Raw genomic sequence first — 21,485 nt, 5'->3', positions numbered from 1 at the left:
TTTGGGAGGGGTGTGTGTGATCCTATGGATTGTTTGAGATGGGGGTGTGTGATCCTATGGATTGTTTGGGAGGGGTGTGTGTGATCCTATGGATTGTTTGGGTGGGGGGGGGTGTGATCCTATGGATTGTTTGAGATGGGGGTGTGTGATCCTATGGATTGTTTGGGAGGGTGTGTGTGATCCTATGGATTGTTTGGGAGGGGGTCTGTGATCCTATGGATTGTTTGGGAGGGGTGTGTGTGATCCTATGGATTGTTTGAGATGGGGGTGTGTGATCCTATGGATTGTTTGGGAGGGGGTCTGTGATCCTATGGATTATTTGGGAGGGGTGTGTGTGATCCTATGGATTGTTTGGGGGGAGGTGACGCCACGAGCTGGGATGGAGGCTGTCGGCGGAAGTGAGGACGGCCCGGAAGTGACGCGGTTATTGTGGGCGGGTGAGCGAGTGTTCTAGAAGCGGGGGTTGTGGCTGGGCCTGGCGCTGGGACCCGGACCCGGGACAGTGAGGGGGTGACCCGGGAGCGGGACAGTGAGGGGTGAGGGTGACCCGGGACAGTGAGGGTGTTAGCGGGGCTGTGAGGGGGTGAGGGTGAGGGTGTGAGCGGGGGTGAGGGTGATGGTGGATTACAGCGTGTGGGATCACATCGAGGTGTCGGACGATGAGGACGATACTCACCCGAACATCGACACCGCCAGCCTGTTCCGGTGGCGGCACCAGGTACACCCCCCACCCCACACACACACACACACACACCCTCCCCCCCCACCCCCTCTCCCCCCCCACCCCACACACACACACACACACACCCTCCCCCCCACCCCCTCTCCCCCCCCACCCCACACACACACACCCCCACCCCCCCACCCCCCCCCCCCCCCACCCCACACACACACACACACACACCCTCCCCCCCCCCCCCCCTCTCCCCCCCCACCCCACACACACACACACACACACCCTCCCCCCCACCCCCTCTCCCCCCCCACCCCACACACACACACCCTCTCCCCCCCACCCCCTCTCCCCCCCCCCCCCACACACACACACACACCCTCCCCCCCGACCCCCTCTCCCCCCCCACCCCACACACACACACACACACCCCCTCTCCCCCCCCACCCCCTCTCCCCCCCACCCCCCCCTCTCCCCCCCACCCCCCCCTCTCCCCCCCACCCCCCCTCTCCCCCCCCACCCCCCTCTCCCCCCCCCCACCCCCCTCTCCCCCACCACCCCCCTCTCCCCCCCACACCCACACACACACACACCCTCTCCCCCCCACCCCCTCTTCCCCCCCACCCCCTCTCCCCCCCCCCCCCCACACACACCCTCCCCCCCACCCCCTCTCCCCCCCCCCCCCACACACACACACACCCTCTCCCCCCCACCCCCTCTCCCCCCCACCCCCTCTCCCCCCCCCCCCCCCTCTCCCCCCCCACCCCCTCTCCCCCCCCACCCCCCACACACACACACACACCCCTCCCCCCCGACCCCCTCTCCCCCCCACCCCACACACACACACACACACCCTCCCCCCCCCACCCCCTCTCCCCCCCCCCACCCCACACACACACACACACACCCTCCCCCCCCCACCCCCCCCCCCCCCCCCCACCCCCTCTCCCCCCCCCCCACCCCCTCTCCCCCCCCCACCCCACACACACACACACCCTCTCCCCTCCCACCCCCCCTCCCCCCCCACCCCACACACACACACACACACACACACCCACCCCCCACACACACCCCTCTCCCACACGCCCCCCCCAATACCTATTAAACCTCGGGATCGCCATCTGCTTCCTTGGAAATGCCCCCTTCCCCAGTTGACCTGCTCCATGTGTGTTTCCTCATGGCCTTAGGGAGGCTGTGGTACAGGACACTGCTGAGGAAGCGCCTGTGGTGTGAGGGCCTGGGTGGAGGATTGGCTCACCATAGGGAGGTGGGGGGAGGGGCTGGGCGTCTTCTCAGGACAGCAGCCCCAGAGTAGGGGAGTTCCTCACCGGTCAGTGTTGGGACCAACCATTCATCTACATTTAATGCAGAAACTTTAGGGTATAGTTGGTGTTTTGTTTTGTTAATTTATTTGTTGGATGCGGTAAGACAGTATTTATTGCCCGTCCCTAATTGCCCACAGGGCAGTTAAGAGTGTGGGTCTGAGTCATACCTAGTCCACCCCAGGTAAGGCTGTCAGTTTTCTTCCCTGAAGGACAGGAGTGAACCAGGTGGATTTTTTTCTGACAGTTGACAATACCTTCATGATCTTCACTCTACTCTTAATTCCAGATTTTTATTGAACTCAAATTCCACCATCTGTTGTGACAGGATTCAAACCTGGGTCACCACAAGAAGGGCTTATGCCTGAAATGTTGATTCTCCTCCTCAATGCTGCCTGACCTGCTGTGTTTTTCCAGCACCACACTCTCAACTCAGATCTCCAGCATCTGCACTCCTCACTGTTTCTTGTCTGCATTAATAGTCCAGTGATTATACCACATGGCCATTGTTTCTCCATGTGCAGGTGATGTACAAATAGCTGGGGGAGATAGCATTGAGGGGTTGGGTTGGCTGCAGAACAACCTAGGTGAGTGGACAGGTGAAATGCAACATTGGAGGTTATGCACTTTGGTAAGAAGAATAGAGGGGATGACTATTTTCTAAAATCTGAAGCACAAAGGGATGTAGGCATCCTAGTTCAGGATTCTATTAAGGTCGACATGGAGGTTCGGTTTGCAGTTAGCAAGGCAAATGCAATGTTTGCACTCCTTGCAAGAGAGCTCGAGTATGAGAATGCACATGGACTTTTGAGGATGTACAAGACCATATTTGGTGTATTGTGAGCAATTATGAGCTCTAACAAGGAAGGATATGTTGGCATTGTAGGGGGTCCAAAGGTGATCCCAGGGCTGACAGGCTTACCATATATGAGCAGCAGTTGACGACTCTATGTATATGATGGAGTGTAGAAGGATGAGGAGGGAATCTCATTGAAACTTCTTGAACCCTTGAAGGAGTGGACATGGAGAAGATGTTACCATGTAACAAAGACTAGGATCCGAGGGCACAGCCTCGGTGAAGGATTGAGATGAGGAATGTCTTCAGTCAGAGGGTGGTGAATCTGTGGAAGTTGATGCTGCTTCGGCTGTAGAGGCCACATCATTGTGTATTTAAGTCAGAGCTCCTTGATTAGTAAGGGCATGAAAGTTACAGGGAGAAGACAAGAGAAGGATTTTGAGAAGCATGTTAGCAATGACTTGATGGGGCTGAATGGCCTTGGTCTGTTCCTGTATCTTGTGCTCCGAGGAGTTCTTCGTTTGTTGTTCTCTAATCCCTCAAAAGTGACTACTTCCTAGCCTGGTTTCTGGAAGATATAGCGCTGTGGTTTTTAACTCTTTGCCTTTTTAACATCAGTTAGCACCCTTCTGTTGTCACAATTTTCTAGAATGATTGAAATTGTGGTTTTGTGTTGCTAGTGCAATATTTTAACTACATTAGTAGAATACTTAGTTGTTTTATACATTTTTTAGTGTTCTTTTTTCCATGGTTCATGTCCTGAGCAGAAATCCCTGCTTCAGAGCTTCCTAGTGATGCTACAGATAAGTATGTGGGGACAGTTTATTTCCTTGATATCTTGTGTCCATGTATTTCAGTTGGACATGCTTGGTTTCATGAGGTTTGAGTTTGTGGATAGCTGATGGAACAACAGCTTCAGGGATGCTAAAGTTGCTGAATCTGTTCAGGTTATGCCAGACGCGAAGAACTGATCTGACGTGGTCAAGTTGAATAATCGTGACCTCAGTGAACTGCAAGGACCATTCTGAATAATTGAATCACAGACCCTAGAAAGGAAGCCTGCCTCTGATTGGCCCATTAATGGAAGGCCTTGGCAGGCAGAGGTTGGACACTCTCTTCAATCTTGAGGTTTTGATCATTGTACAGTAATGATTACTGGTCAGGTGCCATGTCACTGGTCTGATCATCCAGACCCCGAAACTAATATTCGAGAGGTTCAAATTCCTGTGGCAGATGGTGAAATGTTGAACTCTGGAATTAGAAAGATAACCTCATGGTAACCATGGCATTTTCAATTGTTGTCAAAACCCATCGAACAAATTCCTGCCCTTTGAGGGACAAAGCAGCACTAAGTGTGACTGCAGACCCATAGTGATGTAGCTGGCACCGAACTGAATCATACAAACCATCATTTTAAAAAAACTTTTTAAAAAACAAAGAAAGAACTGCAGATGCTAGAAACCAGAAACAAAAACCGAAGGTGCTGGAAAATCTCCGGGTGTGTTAGCATCTGTGAAGAGAAATCAACGTTCATGTTTTGGTCCAGTGACCTTTCCTTAGAATAAAAATGGATCCACTCCTGCAGGAGCTGCCTCTCTCTCCCCTTCATTTTGTTGTCAGTGATGTCTGAATGGCAGGCGGGTTGTATCCCATCAACACTTGCAGCAGTTCAGGGGAGAGGACTTCCATCAATTGGGGAATGAAAGGAAAGCTGCTTTGTTGCAGTCATGTCCAACCATGTGACTCCGGAAATAACCCAGTCTATCGTGTCTCAGGAAAAATGGGGAAAGGAATTGTTGTCATTGACTGGTTTTCTTGATTTGAGGATGGCATTTCTCACAAGTTGCTTCACATGAATGGACTGAATCTCAATATAGGTGTTTGGGCGCATGGGGCAGGATGTCCCACAGGGCAGTAGGCTCTGAATTGTAGGGTTTATTTTTCTCTTCCCTGCTTCTTAATTGTGGTGTTGTGACTTGAATCATGATCCAGCTTGAGGGACAGGTATTGGGTGCCATTTTATATGATTGGTAGTAAGCTGCTCCTAGTCAGCCATGTTCTTGCTGCTGTGCTTCAAGGACAGCTTCCAAGGGAGTTTACCAAACGTCATTGATCCTGATGTTAACTGGAATGGTCGTTTGGTTTGTATGTTAGCCATGTTGATAGGTTTGCAGGTATTTGCTCTGATCTGTGTTTCAGCACTTGAGCACAGGATGAGATAGTGGAGTGAGACACACAATCCAGTTCACTCAAAGCCCTAAGTATGACAGTTGTAAAGCAAGCAACATGAGTTTGTGATTCTTCTCTGAGGACTTGTTTCAGTGAGGTAGTGGGATAATTGTAATGTCACTAGGCTAATAGTTCAGATGCCCAGGCTAATGCTTTGGGGACATCAGTGCAAATCCCACTGTGGCAGTTGGTGGTGTTTAAAATCAATCCTGAAAATTGGCAATTTTAAATCTCAGTCAAGGTGACCATGTTGCCCATGGCTGAGTTGCCTAGTCCTGCTCAGAATTAATCTGTTCATTAGATGACAGTGGCAAAACAGCCAGTTTGACGAAAACTTTTAAGAAAGTGACAATGGAAATGCAATTTCATAAACTGGAGTCAAAGTGTCAGTGTGTTCATTTTTATCAACTTGTTTCTGTTCAATATTTGTTCAGGCATGGTGACTTCTTCAATTTGACAGTGCCATGACACAGGACCATTTGAGTCCAATGTATGAGTGGTGTTTTATATAGTTCCTTTCCTCAGTGGATTTGTCAATGTGCCGTGTCGTACTGAACCATTCCGATCAGTATTTGGGATTATTTGCTCTCCAGCTGTTACTATATCTATCACAAGCAGCAATGAAGGCTTTGCTGTTGTGGGTTGTATCCACTGGATATAGAATCTCAGAATAGTGTCGTGTCTACATCCCAGCAGTAGACTGAATTAGGCCATTTCAAAGCTTTGAGAGATGATTCCTTGAACTTAAAATTGAAAAACAATCTGTACAGAGATGGAACAGGGTATTTGGGCTAGTCAAGACGATGTCTGTGCAGTTGAGAGCTTATCAGTTATTGCACAGTTCCTCCAAACTGTCAGCTTCTCTGCTGTTATATTCATCCGGTATGTATTTGCATGTTGTGGTTACAGAATTGTTTATAAGGTAAGGAAGCCTCTTTCCCCATCGCTCTTTGGTAACATTATGTTCACTGTACGCTTGGCTACAGAACCTGGAGTCTTGATTTGAGACTTGAGGGGGTATTCTCAGCTGGGGTGGAAGCAGGGAAATTGTTTAAATTGATTTGGAGATGCCGGTGTTGGACTGGGGTGGACAAAGTTCAAAATCACACAACACCAGGTTAGAGTCCAACAGGTTTATTGGGAAGCACTAGCTTTCGGTGTGCTGCTCCTTCAGGTAGTTGTGAAGGAGAAGCGCTCTTTAAGCTAGTGCTTCCAAATAAACCTGTTAGACTCTAACCTGGTGTTCAGATTTTGAACTTTGTCCACCCCAGTCCACCACCAGCATCTCCAAATCATGATTACCATTGACACCACTAACTGCTAGCTCAAAGTGGAGAAGGTCGCACATATCAACACAGGCATCCAGTTTCTACAGAAATGCAACAAAGATCCCAAAAGGATTACAGATCACGAACCCACTCAAGTCGACCCACAACTACCAGATGCAGGAGCAGTGCTCTGAAAGCTAGTGCTTCCAAATAAACCTGTTGGACGATAACCTGGTGTTTTGATTTTTAACTGTTGAAATTGAGAACTATTTCTTATAGAATAATATTCAAATAATTTTGTGCTGAGCATACTGCAGATAAACTGAAGCTGCCACTCTGAGTCTAGTGAAATTGTTATTGAGATGTGAATTTCTCTGTCCACCCACCCTATGGAACAGTGTGTTTTTTCCAAACGTGTTGTGTGTGATGTTAATATTTGGAGCTCTGTGCAAACTGTGTAAAGAGTTTGGTTGCTTGACAATTATTTGCATAACACAAGAACAGAAATGTGCAAGTTAATTTGCAATAGCAGATGTCCCACAACAGCAATCGAGTGAATTACACGAGGTTGAACTTTTCTGGCATGTTGGTTGACCATTTTTGTCTTGTGTCCCAGTCCTGGTGTGAGAGCGTAAGTATTCACCTGAACGGGGCTTTCTTGCTCTATTTTAATATCCACATCTCGGGAAACAGATCATTGCTTCAGACTGTACTGTAGTGCGAATGTATTGATGCATTCTGAAATAATGACTGGTCTCATAACTTCTGATTTTTGGCAGAAGCATTTGCTGTTATTTACTCATTTATACAAAAAAAATTTTTGGACTGTCAGGTGTCTGTGAAGCCTGAGGCAAACAAATCCTACTTTAATGACCCAAGCATGTGACAGTGTATTGTCTCTGTCTCTGTCCTTGATTTGGGCCTGGATTTGGAGCAGTGATTCCATGTTGTATCATGTACAGGTGTACCGTGAGTTTGAGTAGTTGTATGCATCACAATAATACTGTTATTTGAATAAATATCCACATATTTTATACGTTGTCACAAAACTACATCATATCCTTATACTGTAAATAGTTTTGGTTTTTAAAATTACTGAAAGAAGCCGTCCTTGTTTGTTTCAGGCTCGGATTGAGCGGATGGAGGAAGCGCAGAAAGAGCGAGAGGAATACGAGAAGGCATGCGGGGATTGTAAGCGTAAACTCAGTGAATGCCAGAAGAAGTTGAAGGATTTGCAGCTGCTGGAAACAGACGATGCAAAGAAAGAGATTGAAAAGTTACAAGCTGAACTCAAACAACTGAAAAAGGATGAGAAGGAATGGGATAAGAAAGGGGCATCGCTGAAGAAGAAAGAAAAAGCAATGCCCTGGAATGTAGATACACTGAGTAAAGAGGGATTCAGCAAGGTTGGTTGGGTTGAAATCTGAAGCTGTAAGAAATAGGAGTAGGCTGTTTGCCCCATCTAGCCACCAATGCATGGCTGATTCCCCCCCCCCCCCCCTTCATATTCCTGCCCCCACAGAATGATCAAGAATCTTTGTAATATGCATGGGCACTCTGCCCCTACGGTGCTCTCTGGCAGCGAGTTCCAAAGTGTCTCCACCTTGAGAAAAATTCCCCCTCATTTCACTCTAATTGGTGCCCCTTCGTTCTTAGACAGTGCTGTTTGGTCCTAGACTTCCCCATGAGACAAAACATGCTCAGCATTTACCATAAGGATCTGATATGTCTCGGTGAAATTGGTGGGAGGGCAGAATGAGAAGATTGAGCTCAGTTGTTCAGCCATGATTGTATTGGATGACGAAGCAGGCCAGAGAGCTTCTGCTCCTGTCCTCTGTTTCCATAAGATCAGTCCTCTTCCTCCTCTTCCTCTCCAGTGAGTAGAATCCCAACCTGCTTAACCTTTCCTCCTCAGACAATCATTCAACAGCAGGAAGCATTGTAGTCAACCTTCTCCAATGAAATATACTTTTCCTCAAATGAGGTGATTAAATTTCTCTGTACTCCGGATGTGGTCTCACCTTTATAAAGTTGCGGTTGGATGTTGTTTTCTCATCGACATTACCATCTCTGGAGCAGGATGGTCTTGAAACTAGACCTTGTGGCTCAGAGGTATGGGTGTGATCACTGTGCAACAGGAATCCTTTGCATGTAAGGTCTCCCTACTCTTCAACTCCAATCCTCTTGAAATAAGAGCCAGTATTCCATTATCCTTCCGGATGACTTGCTGCGCCTGTGTGCTAGCTTTGTGTTTCATGTGCAAGTATGCCCCAGTCCCTTTGTGTTGCAATTTGACATCTGAAGCGATGTTCTGTTCTTTTGTCCCATCCATAATGAAGAACTTGTTATTTTCCCAGATTGTACTCGAGGATAATTTTTTGCCGCCTTAGGTAACCAACCATATCTGTCTCTAAACTGTTTGTGTCCTCCTTGTAACTTGTCTTTCTACATATTTTTGTCATCTGCAAATTTGGCTACAGTACATTTACTCCCAGCCTACAAGTGTATATTTTTAAATCAAATATTGTAAATAGCTGTGACCTCAGCACTGATCCCTCTGGAACCCCACTGGTTATAGGTAACCAACCTTAAAAAGGATGCCCCTTGCTGCATTTGCTGTTTCCTGATCATTAGGCATTTCTCCCTCCATGCCAGTACATTACCTCCAAGACTGTGGGCTCTTAACCTCTGACTTAACTTCGTTGAACAACTTCTGAAAGTCCAAATACAGCATGTCTAATGCTTCCTCTCTATCTACTCTGGTTGAGAATTCCTCAAAAAAGCTCTGATGAATCAGTCAGAAACACCTTCCCTTTCATGAAGCCACAGTGAGTTTACTTGATTAGATTATGATTGTCCAAATATTTGGTGCAGTATTTGATTCCAGTGTTTCTTTGACTGTCGACATGAGGCTAATCATCCAGTTACCTGCTTTTTGCCTCCCTGGCATTTTGAGTAGACTTGTCACTACAGCAGTTTTCCCAACTTGTAACACTTGTCCAGGATCCAAGCATTTCTGGAAGATTACACCCAAAACATCCCCAATCTCTGTCACTACTGCCTTTTGGATCCAGGAGTGCAAGCCATCAGGGCCAGGGGACTTACCTGCCTTGGGCCCCCTTGAGATTGTTTAATTCTGCTTGTCCACTGATGGTGATGGTACTTGATTCCTGCCCTGGATGTTCTGTGTTGTTACCCCGTGAAGCATTTCCAGTGTCGATAAGTACTCGTTGTGAGTTGGTTACTTGGAGAAGAAAACACTGTTGTGATGTTGGAAACACAGCAGCTAATTTAGAGCAAATTCCCAAAAACATTAATGTGCATTTGTGATAGTTGAGGAGTAAATATTGGTCAGGAAACAAGGGCGAACCTGTCTGGTGACCTATTCTAAAAGGACTGTGCGATCTAGGCCAGACCAAACTGCCTAGTGTCTTTTTGTTTTGTGTGAATCTGTCTGTCTACTGTCTGTCATTGTACATAGAACAAGAACACAGGTCAGCACAGCACAGCACAGCACAGGCCCTTCGGCCCTCGATGTTGTGCCAGCTTTTTATCCTACTCTAAGATCAGACTGACCTACATACCCGTCGTTGTACTATCTTCCATGTGCCTATCCAAGACTCCTTTACATGTCTCTCATGTATCTATTATTATTATAATACTTTAATAGGCCAAGCCTTCCTGATGTTGGTTTGCAAACTGCAACAGCCAAAAATTAGGCTTGATGTGAGCTCTGATTTTTGTCTTATTTCTGTCCTTCAGAGTGTTATCAATATCACTCCAGAATCGAGCAAGGTCGAAACAGAGGAAGACAAAGAAAAAAAACACAAGACATTTGTTGAAAAATATGAGAAACAGATCAAGCACTTTGGTAAGTGGGACTAGAGAGTATTAATAACTGGGCTTTCCAGAGCTGTCTGGGTAATACTTACTGACGAGTTGACTGTGGCCCATGTGATGTAACAGATACTCTGTTCACATGATGGGAAATCTCAGATTAATAAATTCAGTTCCTATCAATCAGTTCCAGCTTAGCCTGCTGTTCTCCCATGGAATCAACACCAAGGTTACTTGATTTGCCCAGCTATTAGTGGATTATTTATTCTGTTCTGAATGTGTTAGTTTTCTTTCCATTCTGGATTTGGTGCATGGCACCAGTTTGTAATTTCAAGGCAGGTAACTAAACATCTTCCCTTTATGAATGATCAATGTGATTGCTATTCTCTGCTGTTGATGTTGTTCCCAATATGAAAGCCACCTAATGCATTTTCCACTCGCTTTGTTACTGCTTGTCATTCCACAGACTCCAAATTCATTCTGGCCTTTGTGATTTTGGCATTGCATACTTAAGTGCCACAAACTTTGCAGATTAGTTTAATGCAAGCACAGACAGTAAGAACAAAACAATTCAGCCTGGATGGTGATAGTCCTTTGTGTGTTTCTGGAGGTTGAGATCAAGACCAGACCAGCTGAACAGTGATTCCTTTCGTGCGCAGTTTGCAAGAGCTGCTTGTGTGAACAGTGACAAATGAGCTACGGTGTTGCAGGGTCTGGTGGAACTGAATCTTGGTCAGGGTCAAAGCAGGTGAAAATTCACTAACTTCTTGCTTGTCTGTTCACAGGCATGTTAAGTCGTTGGGATGACAGCCAGAAGTACCTATCTGATAACCCCCACCTTGTGTGTGAGGAGACTGCCAACTACCTTGTCATCTGGTGCATTGATTTAGAAGTTGAAGAGGTGCAGTGAGTTACACTGTTGTCTTGACTTTTGTATTTGTTACATAAGTGCCATGAGAATGAAGGTGTGAGAGCGGAGTAATTCTGTACTTGCTTACAAATCCGGCAACATGAGTTCAAATCCCACAATGGCAATTGGGGAATTTAAATTTAATTAGTTAAATAAATCAAGAAATTAAAAACTAATCTTAGTAATGGCACACTTCTAACTACCACGTGATGATGGTGACACACTTGGTACATGATGTCCTTCAGGATAATAAATCTGTCATTTTTAGCAGGAATGGCCTACATGTGACTTGAGGGAATCTGATTTGCTGTTGGTGTGAAGTGTCCTCCGAAATGGTCGTTCTCAAGGAGGCAGCTGACGAACACCACCAGGACTGTTTAGGGAGGGACAATAATTGCTGACCTGAAGGAAAAAAGCCAGTGCTTTGCATTGCTTGGGAAGTTCAAGTGTTTGAGCTTGAGAAAGCTAAGCGAAGGAACAAATCTAGATTTTAGATTAACCAAGCTCCTACTGAAATTCAAAATGTAGAATCCGAAAACCAGAATGATCATAAAACAGAACAAGGTTATTAGGCAACAGAGTGTTCATGCTGACTCTCTGTAAAAACTCCTTGGTTTATCCATGTCCTTTGTTTGTTTCCATAACCATCAATTACCTTTCAAAAGCCACAGTTAACGTGCACTCTACTCGAGATACAGACTCTGTATTCCAGGTTATACTGGAGATCTGTCTTTAGTCTGTCAACTTAAATCAGCTTTTGTTCCCAATCCTTGTGAGATTGTTCTATGGGCGCAGTTTCTCCATTACCACGTTTTGTCTGCGCTGTGTCCGGTTTTAAGCATCTCTGTCAAATATCCTGTTAACTCTTTCTTTTCTAAAGGGAGTGGCTCGAGCTTCATCAGGAGCCAGCTGGCTCCCTGGAGCCATTCTTGTCAGTGTCTTCTGTACCCATCTATACCACCATCGCATCCTTCCGGAGTTGTGTGCCCTGAATTGTACACAATTTTACATTTGAGATCGGAAGTGTTAAGTCCAGGTTTATCAAAATATCCTTCACTATACTTATCAATTCAGTGATTCTGTGCTTAAATCACAGCTTGCCCTGCCACCTTCAGCGGTTTCTGTACTTATCTTCAGAACCTCTGTTCCTCCACCCTGTTTAAAATTGTACCTCTTCGAGTATCTCTCCTTGTTCACACTCCCACAGCTGCCTCAGCCATGTATTTACCATTCCATCAGCTTCTCTGGGCCGTGTTCAAGTCCATCACTGTCTTCCTTGGGAGTTCACAATCCTTCCAAGTCTTCTGTCCATTGCAATTGTTAACATTATTCCCTGGACACCTGTGTCTTGGTCATTAAAGGAGGAAGCAGAAAAGCAACTCTAGGGGAATCCTGTCAAAACTGTGGTTCCATTCTGAAACCAACTGGTTATCACGATGTTGCAGCTCCTGCCCCTCAACCACCTTGGTAATTTCATGTTGTGACTATCCTGGACAGATGCAGCCCTGCCAACATCGGAGATGCTTGACACCATCAAGGCCAAAGCCGCCAGTTTGACTGGCAGCCCACTTGCTACCGCAACATTGACTCCCACCACACCGGCAGCAGTGTACCGTCTACAAGACGCACTGCAGAAACACAAGACTCCCTTTAACCATATGGAAGGAGAAGGGCAGCACATAGATGGGAGCGTTATGACCTACAGGTTCCCCTGCAAGCCATTCACTATCTGCACTTGGGAAATGGATTGCCATTCCTTCATTGTTACTTGGCCAGAATCCGGGAACTCCATCCCTGACAGGATTGTGGGTGTACCTACCCCCCCCCCCCCACAGATGACAGCACTTAAACAAGGTGCTTCATTCAGACCTTAGTGAGCAATTAGGGATGGTCAGGAAATGTCACACAAGCCTGAAGTGCTCACATTTCATGTCCAAATCTTATTTTCAAATGGCTTTGGGAATTCCACATGGGCGACATCAACATTATCTTTGTAAATTTTCTTCACCTGATTGAAAAAGTTGGATTCATGAACTACAATTTGCCTGGAACAATTGTGTGCTGGCTTTCTTAATTAAGCCCCATTTGTCCAAGTCACAATTAAATCGTGGACTGTGGTTTTGGTTTTTCAAAGCTGTCATTATGGAGGTGAAAGTGTCTGTTTGGAGTTGCTGGGTCTATCCTTGACCTGTTTGCTCCAAAAGCAGTTTAACATTGGCAGGTCTCCCATCTGCTGGCATTGTGCCTCAGGAGACTTCCTACATTCTGACCAATGCCTTTGCAGTTTCCCGCAGCACTCTCGGATCTGTTTTTGATCCTGATTACTGCTCTTGCACGACTTACTCCGATTCAGTGAGGGGATTTTTTTTGGGGTCCTGGCTTGTTTGGGGAAAATGATTGCGAAATAACTGTCACTCCTGTAATTTGAGAAAATGTTTCCAGTATACAGGGTGTTGCTGATTCACAAATGTTCAGCTTTGGCATGGGATCACATCACATACAGGGATGTAAGTTTAAAGATGAAGCACGTTTCCTGGACTTGAGGCTGTCTGCTGTTGTATTCCAACTTGTCTATACATTGATTTGTGACTGAATTTGAACAAACCTGTTTGCAGCTGGGTACTGTTACTGGAATTGTTAGTGAGACCACTCAGTGTATTTTCTCTCATAGATCAGCTCTACATATCAATCCTCATCAACTTGATGTACGTGCATCCTTTTTAAGCCTTTTTATTAGTTTCTCCCATTCACTGTCTCCACTTTGGTCTCTTTCACAAGGAGTCAGTCACAAAGTACTCATTTGGTACCTTGGCTAGGCTTATGCTTTTGTGTGTAAAGCTGCAGCTTTGTTCTGAATCCGTCCTGTTTTACACGTGGAATGGGCTTGGGTTTATCGTCCAGGTAGGTGAATCAGTTCTGATACGTTACAGAATGTATTAACAATTCTGGCCAGTAAGATAATCTTGCTCTGTTAATGTGTGCTGCAGGTGCACTCACTTGGTCATCCCTTGGTCCTCGTGGTTTGCAGTCATATAGTTTTGAAACAGCTACTCCGAACAGACAATGAGATGTCAATGTCTCTTAGCCAGTGTGGATGTGAAGTTTGATAACTTCAGCTTCTGTTATTTCATGCTGCATGTGGTGTGACATGTCAGTGTCTGTTTCTGAGTGCTGTGGAACAGGCTGGACCCCCCCCCCCCCCCCCCCCACCTCAAAACATTGACAGCTGGTCAAACCACTCAGCTTTAAACAAAACAGAATTTATTTAACAAGACAGATGAAACATCAACAAAAGAAAACAGAATTTCGAATAACTTATTTGATAACCCGCGATATCAGACCATAATGAAATCGTTCCAAACCCTGCAACATGCCAAAAACGCACCCCTAAGCAAAAGGTACATTCAAAAACAGGTTCTGACAGGCAGGAGTTTGTAGAGAGAAAGTTCAGCCAAGACCCCGTTTCACTGTAGCTGCTTCACTAGGTCCCCAGCAGGTTTTGACTGGCTGCTAACAGTAAACCAAACAAGAAAGCAACCTGAGCTGGGAGAACTGGCCACTCCCCTGTCATTATTCAAAGTCCCCAGTTCCAGACAAATTGGAGCCTCTGCCTTTGTGACCCTCTTGAGAAAAACCCAAGGACAGAGGAACCTTGTTAAAGGGGTAGCATTGTCACTTGATGTTCAGTGAATGCACATTAGTTCAGACTGTCATTGTAATGAGCTCCCAACATGTGGAGAAATGGACCCTTCTGGTTGGAGAGTGGGGTTGGTTGCAGTATGCCCTAATAGGGATGTGGTTGTATTACGTATGGCAAGAGGATTTGCTTGCATTCTTCAAACGATGTTTATGGGTTCCATTTGCAGAAGCATGCCCTGATGGAGCAGGTAGCTCACCAGACCATCGTGATGCAGTTTATCCTGGAATTAGCCAAGAGCCTTAAGGTGGATCCCAGAGCTTGTTTCCGACAGTTCTTCGCCAAAATCAAGGTACGGAAATAGCCGGAAATCTCTTGCATTTCAAACAATTGATATTTACTCCACATGCAGACTAAGTTGATCCCTGTGTGCTATGAATTCCTATCCGATTTTGGGTTCTTGCAGTTAGTTACTTGAAGGTATTAGTCGGATGTGACTTTTGGTGCTCCATTGAATTGAATAACTGACGTGGCAGGTTTTTTTTTCTTTTTAACAGGTTAATTTCTTTTGTGTTTGTCAGGAATTTTGGATTGGTAAAGTGCTCCTTGCTTTAGCACAGTAATGGATTTGCATTTAGTTCTATCCATACTATTCTGATACATTTAATCATGATGTGGAGATGCCGGTGTTGGATTGGGGTGGACTAAATCAGAGGTCTTGTGGCACAAGGTTACTGTCCAACACGTTGATGTAAAATCACGAGCTTTTGGAGTGCTGTTCCTTTGTTGCATTGCCTGAGGCAGACAGGAAGGAAGACATTTACTATTGTTTCCCTGTTAGAAACTTGACGCTTCTTTGTATTCACAGCCTTCACCAAATTACTTCTGGCTAACTCTTTCCTCCTCCTAATCTGTCACATTCTGTTATGATTTGACTTGAACAAATGTGTCCACTTGTTCCAGTGACACTGTTCACTTCAATCTGAAACAGCTCCACGGATTTCATATCGTTCAGTGGTTCTCGTTGTGAGATGTGCTGTACTCAAGGGGAAACAAGTCAGCAGTCGTGCTTATTAAGATCAGAACAGGAAGTCATTTAATTCCCTCCAGTCTCTTCTACCTGTTTAAATAAGATCTTAGTGACCTATGTCAACTCTGTTCCCCTGTTAATGCATATCCTATAAAAGCCTTCAAGAAATCTGTTGATCTTGGTCATGAACACTTGAGATCCTTCTAAGGGGACATGGGGAGGTGGTGAGGGGGGAGGTCAGTTCCATTACGTCTGGCATGAACAAGCCGCTTATGGGGAACTGATTGGCCAAGCTCTCAAACTACGATTTATTGTCCATCCGTAACTGCCCAGCACAGTTAATAGCCAAACACATAGCTGTGGGATTAGAATCACATGTAGGTCAGATCAAGTAAGGATAGTAGATTTCCTTCTACTGAAGAGTATTAGAAAAGCAGAGAGTTTGAAGACAATCCGCAGTGGTTAGATGGTAGTTTTTAGGCCATCTGTTTGATGTGGAATTTAATGTATTCCAATTTCACCATTGTTCATGATGGGTTTGCCAGCGTATTGCCATAGGGTTTTGGATTGCTAGTTCAGTGACATTAACTGGACCATTATCTTCCCCATTTCCTCCTCCTGATATTCCAATCTATTAATGTCGTGGTTCACATGCCTTGGCCTTATTGATTGGTATAGGTCGTGCTGGCCTTTCTCTGATCAGCTGTGAGTGAAGAATGGTTACTTTGCTGGTAATCTGTGGAACTCTGACCCAGCAGGAATTGATGTACTGACTGGAGAAGAGGGGGCTCTCGGACTGGATTTGAAAATTGCTGTTTGAGTTGGCCATGTTGACTTGTTTTCCAATTCAATTTTCCAGACAGCAGATAAACAATACATTGAGGCATTTAACGATGAGCTGGGAGCGTTCAAGGAGAGGGTTAAAGGTCGAGCTCAGGCAAGGATCGAGAAGGCAATGAAGGAATATGAAGAGGAGGAACGACAGAAGCGGCTGGGACCTGGTGGGCTTGATCCTGTGGAGGTCTACGAAAGCCTTCCTGACGTGAGTAGATTTTCTCATGCCTCCATCTTGAAGGTTTGACAGTGGAGTCATGCCAAAGACCCATGAGATGGTTCCTCCTTTCTGCTTTTGTTGTTTGGCTCTTTGCTGTTCAGGGATGTTGACCTCCCTCCCACACCTGGTATCTGCATAGGGTGGAGTGCTTGACTCTGTTGCGTTAAGTAACTCTACCTTTCCAGTTCGATCCTGTTCAATTGCTAAACGTCAACAGTGTGAAACTGGTCACCAGATATAGGTGCTGGGTAAGGCAGGGTACCAGAAAATCTCAGCAGAAGCAGCATCTGGTTTCACCTTTTCTTGATGTTCTCGTAATGAACAGGTTTCCTGCACCCTTGTACAGAGTGGAATCTCGTTCCAAACACGTTTCTCCTTCTCCCCATCTGCCCCAGGTTTAGAAGGTTCAGGTTACTGATTGGGTAACAGTCCACTTTGTTCTCGAATGTCCTTTTCGGAGAGGAATGTGACCCTTACTTTGGCACTAGCCTGACTGCAGCATGGCTGACTTGTAACTGGGCAGTTAGGAATGGGCACTAAATGTTGGCCATGCCAGTGACTTGCTCATTCCACTCCTAACGTAAAGCAATTCACATCATCACTGTTTTAAGAGAAGAGCCTCGTGCCTGTAACATTAAGATTACTTACAGTGTGGAAACAGGCCCTTCGGCCCAACAAGTCCACACCGACCCGCCGAAGCGCAACCCACCCATACCCCTACATTTACCCCTTACCTAACACTACGGGCAATTTAGCATGGCCAATTCACCTGACCTGCACATCTTTGGACTGTGGGAGGAAACCGGAGCACCTGGAGGAAACCCACGCAGACACTGGGAGAACGTGCAAACTCCACACAGTCAGTCGTTTGAGATGGGAATTGAACCCGGGTCTCAGGCGCTGTGAGGCAGCAGTGCTAACCACTGTGCCACGATCTCCACAGATTTGCAGCATTTTCTGTTTACGTTGAGATGTTTCAAATCTGTTGTTGATAATTCAGGCTAACTGAATAGCTGTGTATCATGAGCTTCGAGATTAGCAATTATTGAATGGTTTACCAAGTTACTCCCCACTCCCGAAATGATTAGCATTTGGTTCTCGGTGAGATTCTGGTTTGTTTTTCTGCTTGTAAAACTTCTTGAAGATTGCTTCCGATGTCTTTGGCCCTCTCTCTCTTTGCAGGAGATGAAGAATTGCTTTGATTCAAAAGATATCCAACTTTTACAGGATGTCATTAGCAAAATGGACCCAACGGTGAGTATTTTCTGTAATCTGTTTTGGTTGGCTTCCTGGTTAACCTGGAGCCATTTGTTCTGTGCATATGCTGGCTTCTCCTTTAGAAAGTTGCTTCACTACCGTTTTCGCAACACCGGCTCTTGGATGTGAGAGAATTGATGTCATGTTGGCATCACTTTTTGGCATCTTCCAGAGATGGTCGATTATTAGAGCCAATCCTAACAGCTAGGAGGGTCCCTCTGAGAGAATGGCGACTTGGAAAGGGGAGGAAAAGCCAATGGAATGCCACACTGGGTGGTACGTGATGGGCATGGAACTGGCCTTTGCCCTGACTGAATCCCTGATCTGTGCCTGGTTATGTTGGCTCCTGTTTTATAGCAGCAATCCTGCCTTGGAACATGAGATGTGAGGGCAGACTGTAGAACCAGGGAGGGATAATCAGAGGTAAAAGGACAGTTAAATACAGCAGCTAAGAGATATGAGATTTCTATATTGGATTCATAGGAATTGAATTGGCAAGTGGGATTTGTAACAATCATTAACTATCCAGCACCCCTCATAGTAATGAAAACAGAAGGAACTGTAGATGATACTTTAGATAACCTGTTCAACTCCTGGTGTAGGGTTTAGACCCAGCCTTCTGACTCTCGGAGACCAACAGAATTAAGTTGGCAGTTAAGCAAAAAAGATAAGAGCAGAAATACATCATTTTGTCCCTTAACCCTGCTCCACCATTCACTAAAGTCATATTGATTTAATTGTGGCCTTGACTTCCCTTATGTAACCCAAAACCACTGATTTCCATGTTTTCTATACTATAAACTGCTGTCAAAGATTTGAAGTAATCCTGGCTATCTGTTGACCCCAGCTGGAGGTTGGGTTTATCTGGATACTGGATGATGATCAGACTTTGCTGTTCTTGATGGCACTCTGACCTCATGTTGCTCCAGACACACACATGACAGTACAGTTTAGAGATACTTGAGAGTTTCCTGATCATAGAGATTTGCAGCGTGGAACCCCTTGGTCCAATTCGTCCATGCTAACCAGATATCCGAACTTAATCTCGTCCCATTTGGCCCATATCCCTCCAAACCCTTTCTGTTCATATACCTATCCAGATGCCTTTTAAATGTTGTAATTGTACCAGCCTCCACCACTTCCTCTGACAGCTCATTCCATACACGTACTACCCTCTGCATGTACATGTTGCCCCTTGGTTCCGTTTTTATATCCTTCCCCACTCTAAACCTATGCCTTCTAGTTTTGGAGTCCCCCACCCCAGGGAAAAGACCTTGTCTGTTTATCCTATCCATGCACCTCATGATTTTATAAACCTCTATAAGGTCACCCCTCAGCCTCCGACGCTCCAGGGAAAACAGCCCCAGCCTGTTCAGCCTCTCCCTGTAGCTCAAACCCTCCAACCCTGGCAACATCCTTGTAAATCTTTTCTGAACCCTTTCAAGTTTCACAACATCTTTCCGATAGGAAGGAGACCAGAATTGCACGCAATATTCCAACAGTGGCCTAACCAATGTCCTGTACAGCCGTAACATGACCTCCCAACTCCTGTACTCAATACTCTGACCAATAAAGGAAAGCATACCAAACGCCGCCTTCACTATCCTATCTACCTGCGACTCCACTTTCAAGGAGCTATGAAACTGCACTCCAAGGTCTCTTTGTTCAGCAACACTCCCTAGGACCTTACCATTAAGTGTATAAGTCCTGCTAAGATTTGCTTTCCCAAAATGCAGCACCTCACATTTATCTGAATTAAACTCCATCTGCCACTTCTCAGCCCATTGGCCCATCTGATCCAGATCCTGTTGTAATCTCCTTCACTGTCCACTACACCTCCAATTTTGGTGTCATCTGCAAACTTACTAACTTACGTCCAAATCATTTCTGTCATGATCTTCAACGATGGGTTATTTCAAATATACTGGACACTAAGTGACCTCTGATTGCAGGAAGCCAAGTACCACATGCAACGCTGCATTGACTCTGGGCTGTGGATTCCAAATGCAAAGGCTGCAGAGGAGGAAGGAGAGAAGAGCAAGGAAGATGAGGATCCTGTGTATGAAGAAGTTAAAAAGGAAAGCAGTGAGGAAAAATAAACTTGTGTTTTGTTTTCAATATCTGCTAGTTTTATTGCTGTGTTGGGTTACAGACTGCATCCTGTTCACTGACCCATAGGGGGTCCATGTAAGTTCAATATACCGATCTATTGAATGGAAGATTAAAGTCCTATATGAATCAACTGCTTTTTGTATGAAAACATACACAAGATTTGAGAGCATGCAAGCTGCCTTCCTCTTGTGCAGTAACTGGGTCAGCTGGTATCTGTGCCAGTGAAACCACCTCCATTGTCAGACTGTGAGCCCACCTCCCCCATTGCTTCCTTGAGTCCATGTGCATCATTCCATGTGGTGCTGAGCCATACAGCTGGGAAGGTGCCAAGTTCCCCAAGTGGGACACTGCGGTGATGTCCTGATGATCTCAGCTGAGGCCTGTGTACTAAGATTGGTTTTATGGGAGAGGGACAATTGAGAGTGAGTGAGTTACCACTCCCTATGGAACTGGACCCTACACGAAACTTGGGGAAGAGAGTATTTGGAACATGGTTTGTTGGAAATTCTACAAAATGATGGGGTGAGAGGCGTCTGTAGGATTGACTTTGTTCATACCTTTGTAAAATTGAAACAGGAATACGAAAATAACAAGTAGAGTCCCTAACTAGAATTATTGCTGATACTTACTGTGTTTTTTTTAAACCTTGATGAGCAGTAACTTCATATTTGAGTGTTGTTTCTGTATGACTCCTGAGCCAAGTGTTTAGTTGCTGCAATCTGAACCCATTTCTTGAGGTGAGGGAGATGTATGCAGATTGCTGAGTTTTTCATAGGTTTTCAGTTTGAGTTTGGGCGAGGGATTTGCATCAATTTCAACATGGGCTTTTATATTCAGTTCTTGTGAAATACTGTGCTGAAACCACAATAGTGTTCTCTCCATTGAGTTTAACTCCTTCCCTTTGTGTCTCAGCTTTTCATGAATCCTGTGCACTGCACCAATTACAGCTCGGGGACTCTTGTTCTGTTGGGGGCCAGTGTTGCTGATACTACCTGATAGGATGACCTGTTTAATCTGGGCTGGTTGCTGCTAGTGAGTGTGGTAGTAAACGTAACCTTTGTTTCTTGTTATTGGTCACCATGAATGCAAATAAAATATGATGCAGTAAATTGCTGTCTTAGTGTCATGGATATCAAATTATTTAGGGAACATTTGAAATGTGAAGTCATAGTTTCTGTCTTTGTTAACAGTACACAGCACTGATATCAATGTTGCAGTTTTGAAGCCCTCCAAGATGGAAGCAACAGTTTGATTGCAAGGTGCTGAGAACCATCCAGTTCATTCAGCCCCTCAAGCCTGCTTGGCCACACAATAACATCATGGCTGCTTTGGTTGTAACTTCACATCTGCCACTCCCTTG

At 45.5% G+C, this 21,485-nt stretch overlaps 1 protein-coding gene across 1 annotated transcript; it reads left to right on the top strand.

Moving 5' to 3' along the window:
- Positions 1–444: 444 nt before the first annotated feature.
- cdc37 (cell division cycle 37 homolog (S. cerevisiae)) lies at positions 445–21,234 on the top strand. Its single transcript, XM_060855165.1, has 8 exons — positions 445–718; positions 7,413–7,694; positions 10,051–10,159; positions 10,911–11,026; positions 14,902–15,024; positions 16,562–16,744; positions 17,939–18,010; positions 19,966–21,234. Exons 1-8 carry the CDS (start codon positions 617–619, stop codon positions 20,110–20,112), a joined length of 1,134 nt encoding a protein of 377 aa, XP_060711148.1. The 5' UTR covers positions 445–616; the 3' UTR covers positions 20,113–21,234.
- The last annotated feature ends 251 nt before the right edge of the window (positions 21,235–21,485 follow it).

Source organism: Hemiscyllium ocellatum, chromosome 45 (genome assembly GCF_020745735.1).
Source record: "Hemiscyllium ocellatum isolate sHemOce1 chromosome 45, sHemOce1.pat.X.cur, whole genome shotgun sequence".
Taxonomy (NCBI): Eukaryota; Metazoa; Chordata; class Chondrichthyes; order Orectolobiformes; family Hemiscylliidae; genus Hemiscyllium; species Hemiscyllium ocellatum.
This window is presented reverse-complemented; position numbering and strand designations above follow the sequence as displayed.

What these genes read in the sequence shown, in the direction of transcription:
- cdc37 (XM_060855165.1), top strand. Translation starts at nt 617, where the DNA reads ATGGTGGATTACAGCGTGTGGGATCACATCGAGGTGTCGGACGATGAG. An exon ending in GAAACAGATCAAGCACTTTG is followed by an intron (nt 10,160 to 10,910) that starts GTAAGTGGGACT and finishes GTCTGTTCACAG; the next exon opens with GCATGTTAAGTCGTTGGGAT. An exon ending in TTAGCAAAATGGACCCAACG is followed by an intron (nt 18,011 to 19,965) that starts GTGAGTATTTTC and finishes CTCTGATTGCAG; the next exon opens with GAAGCCAAGTACCACATGCA.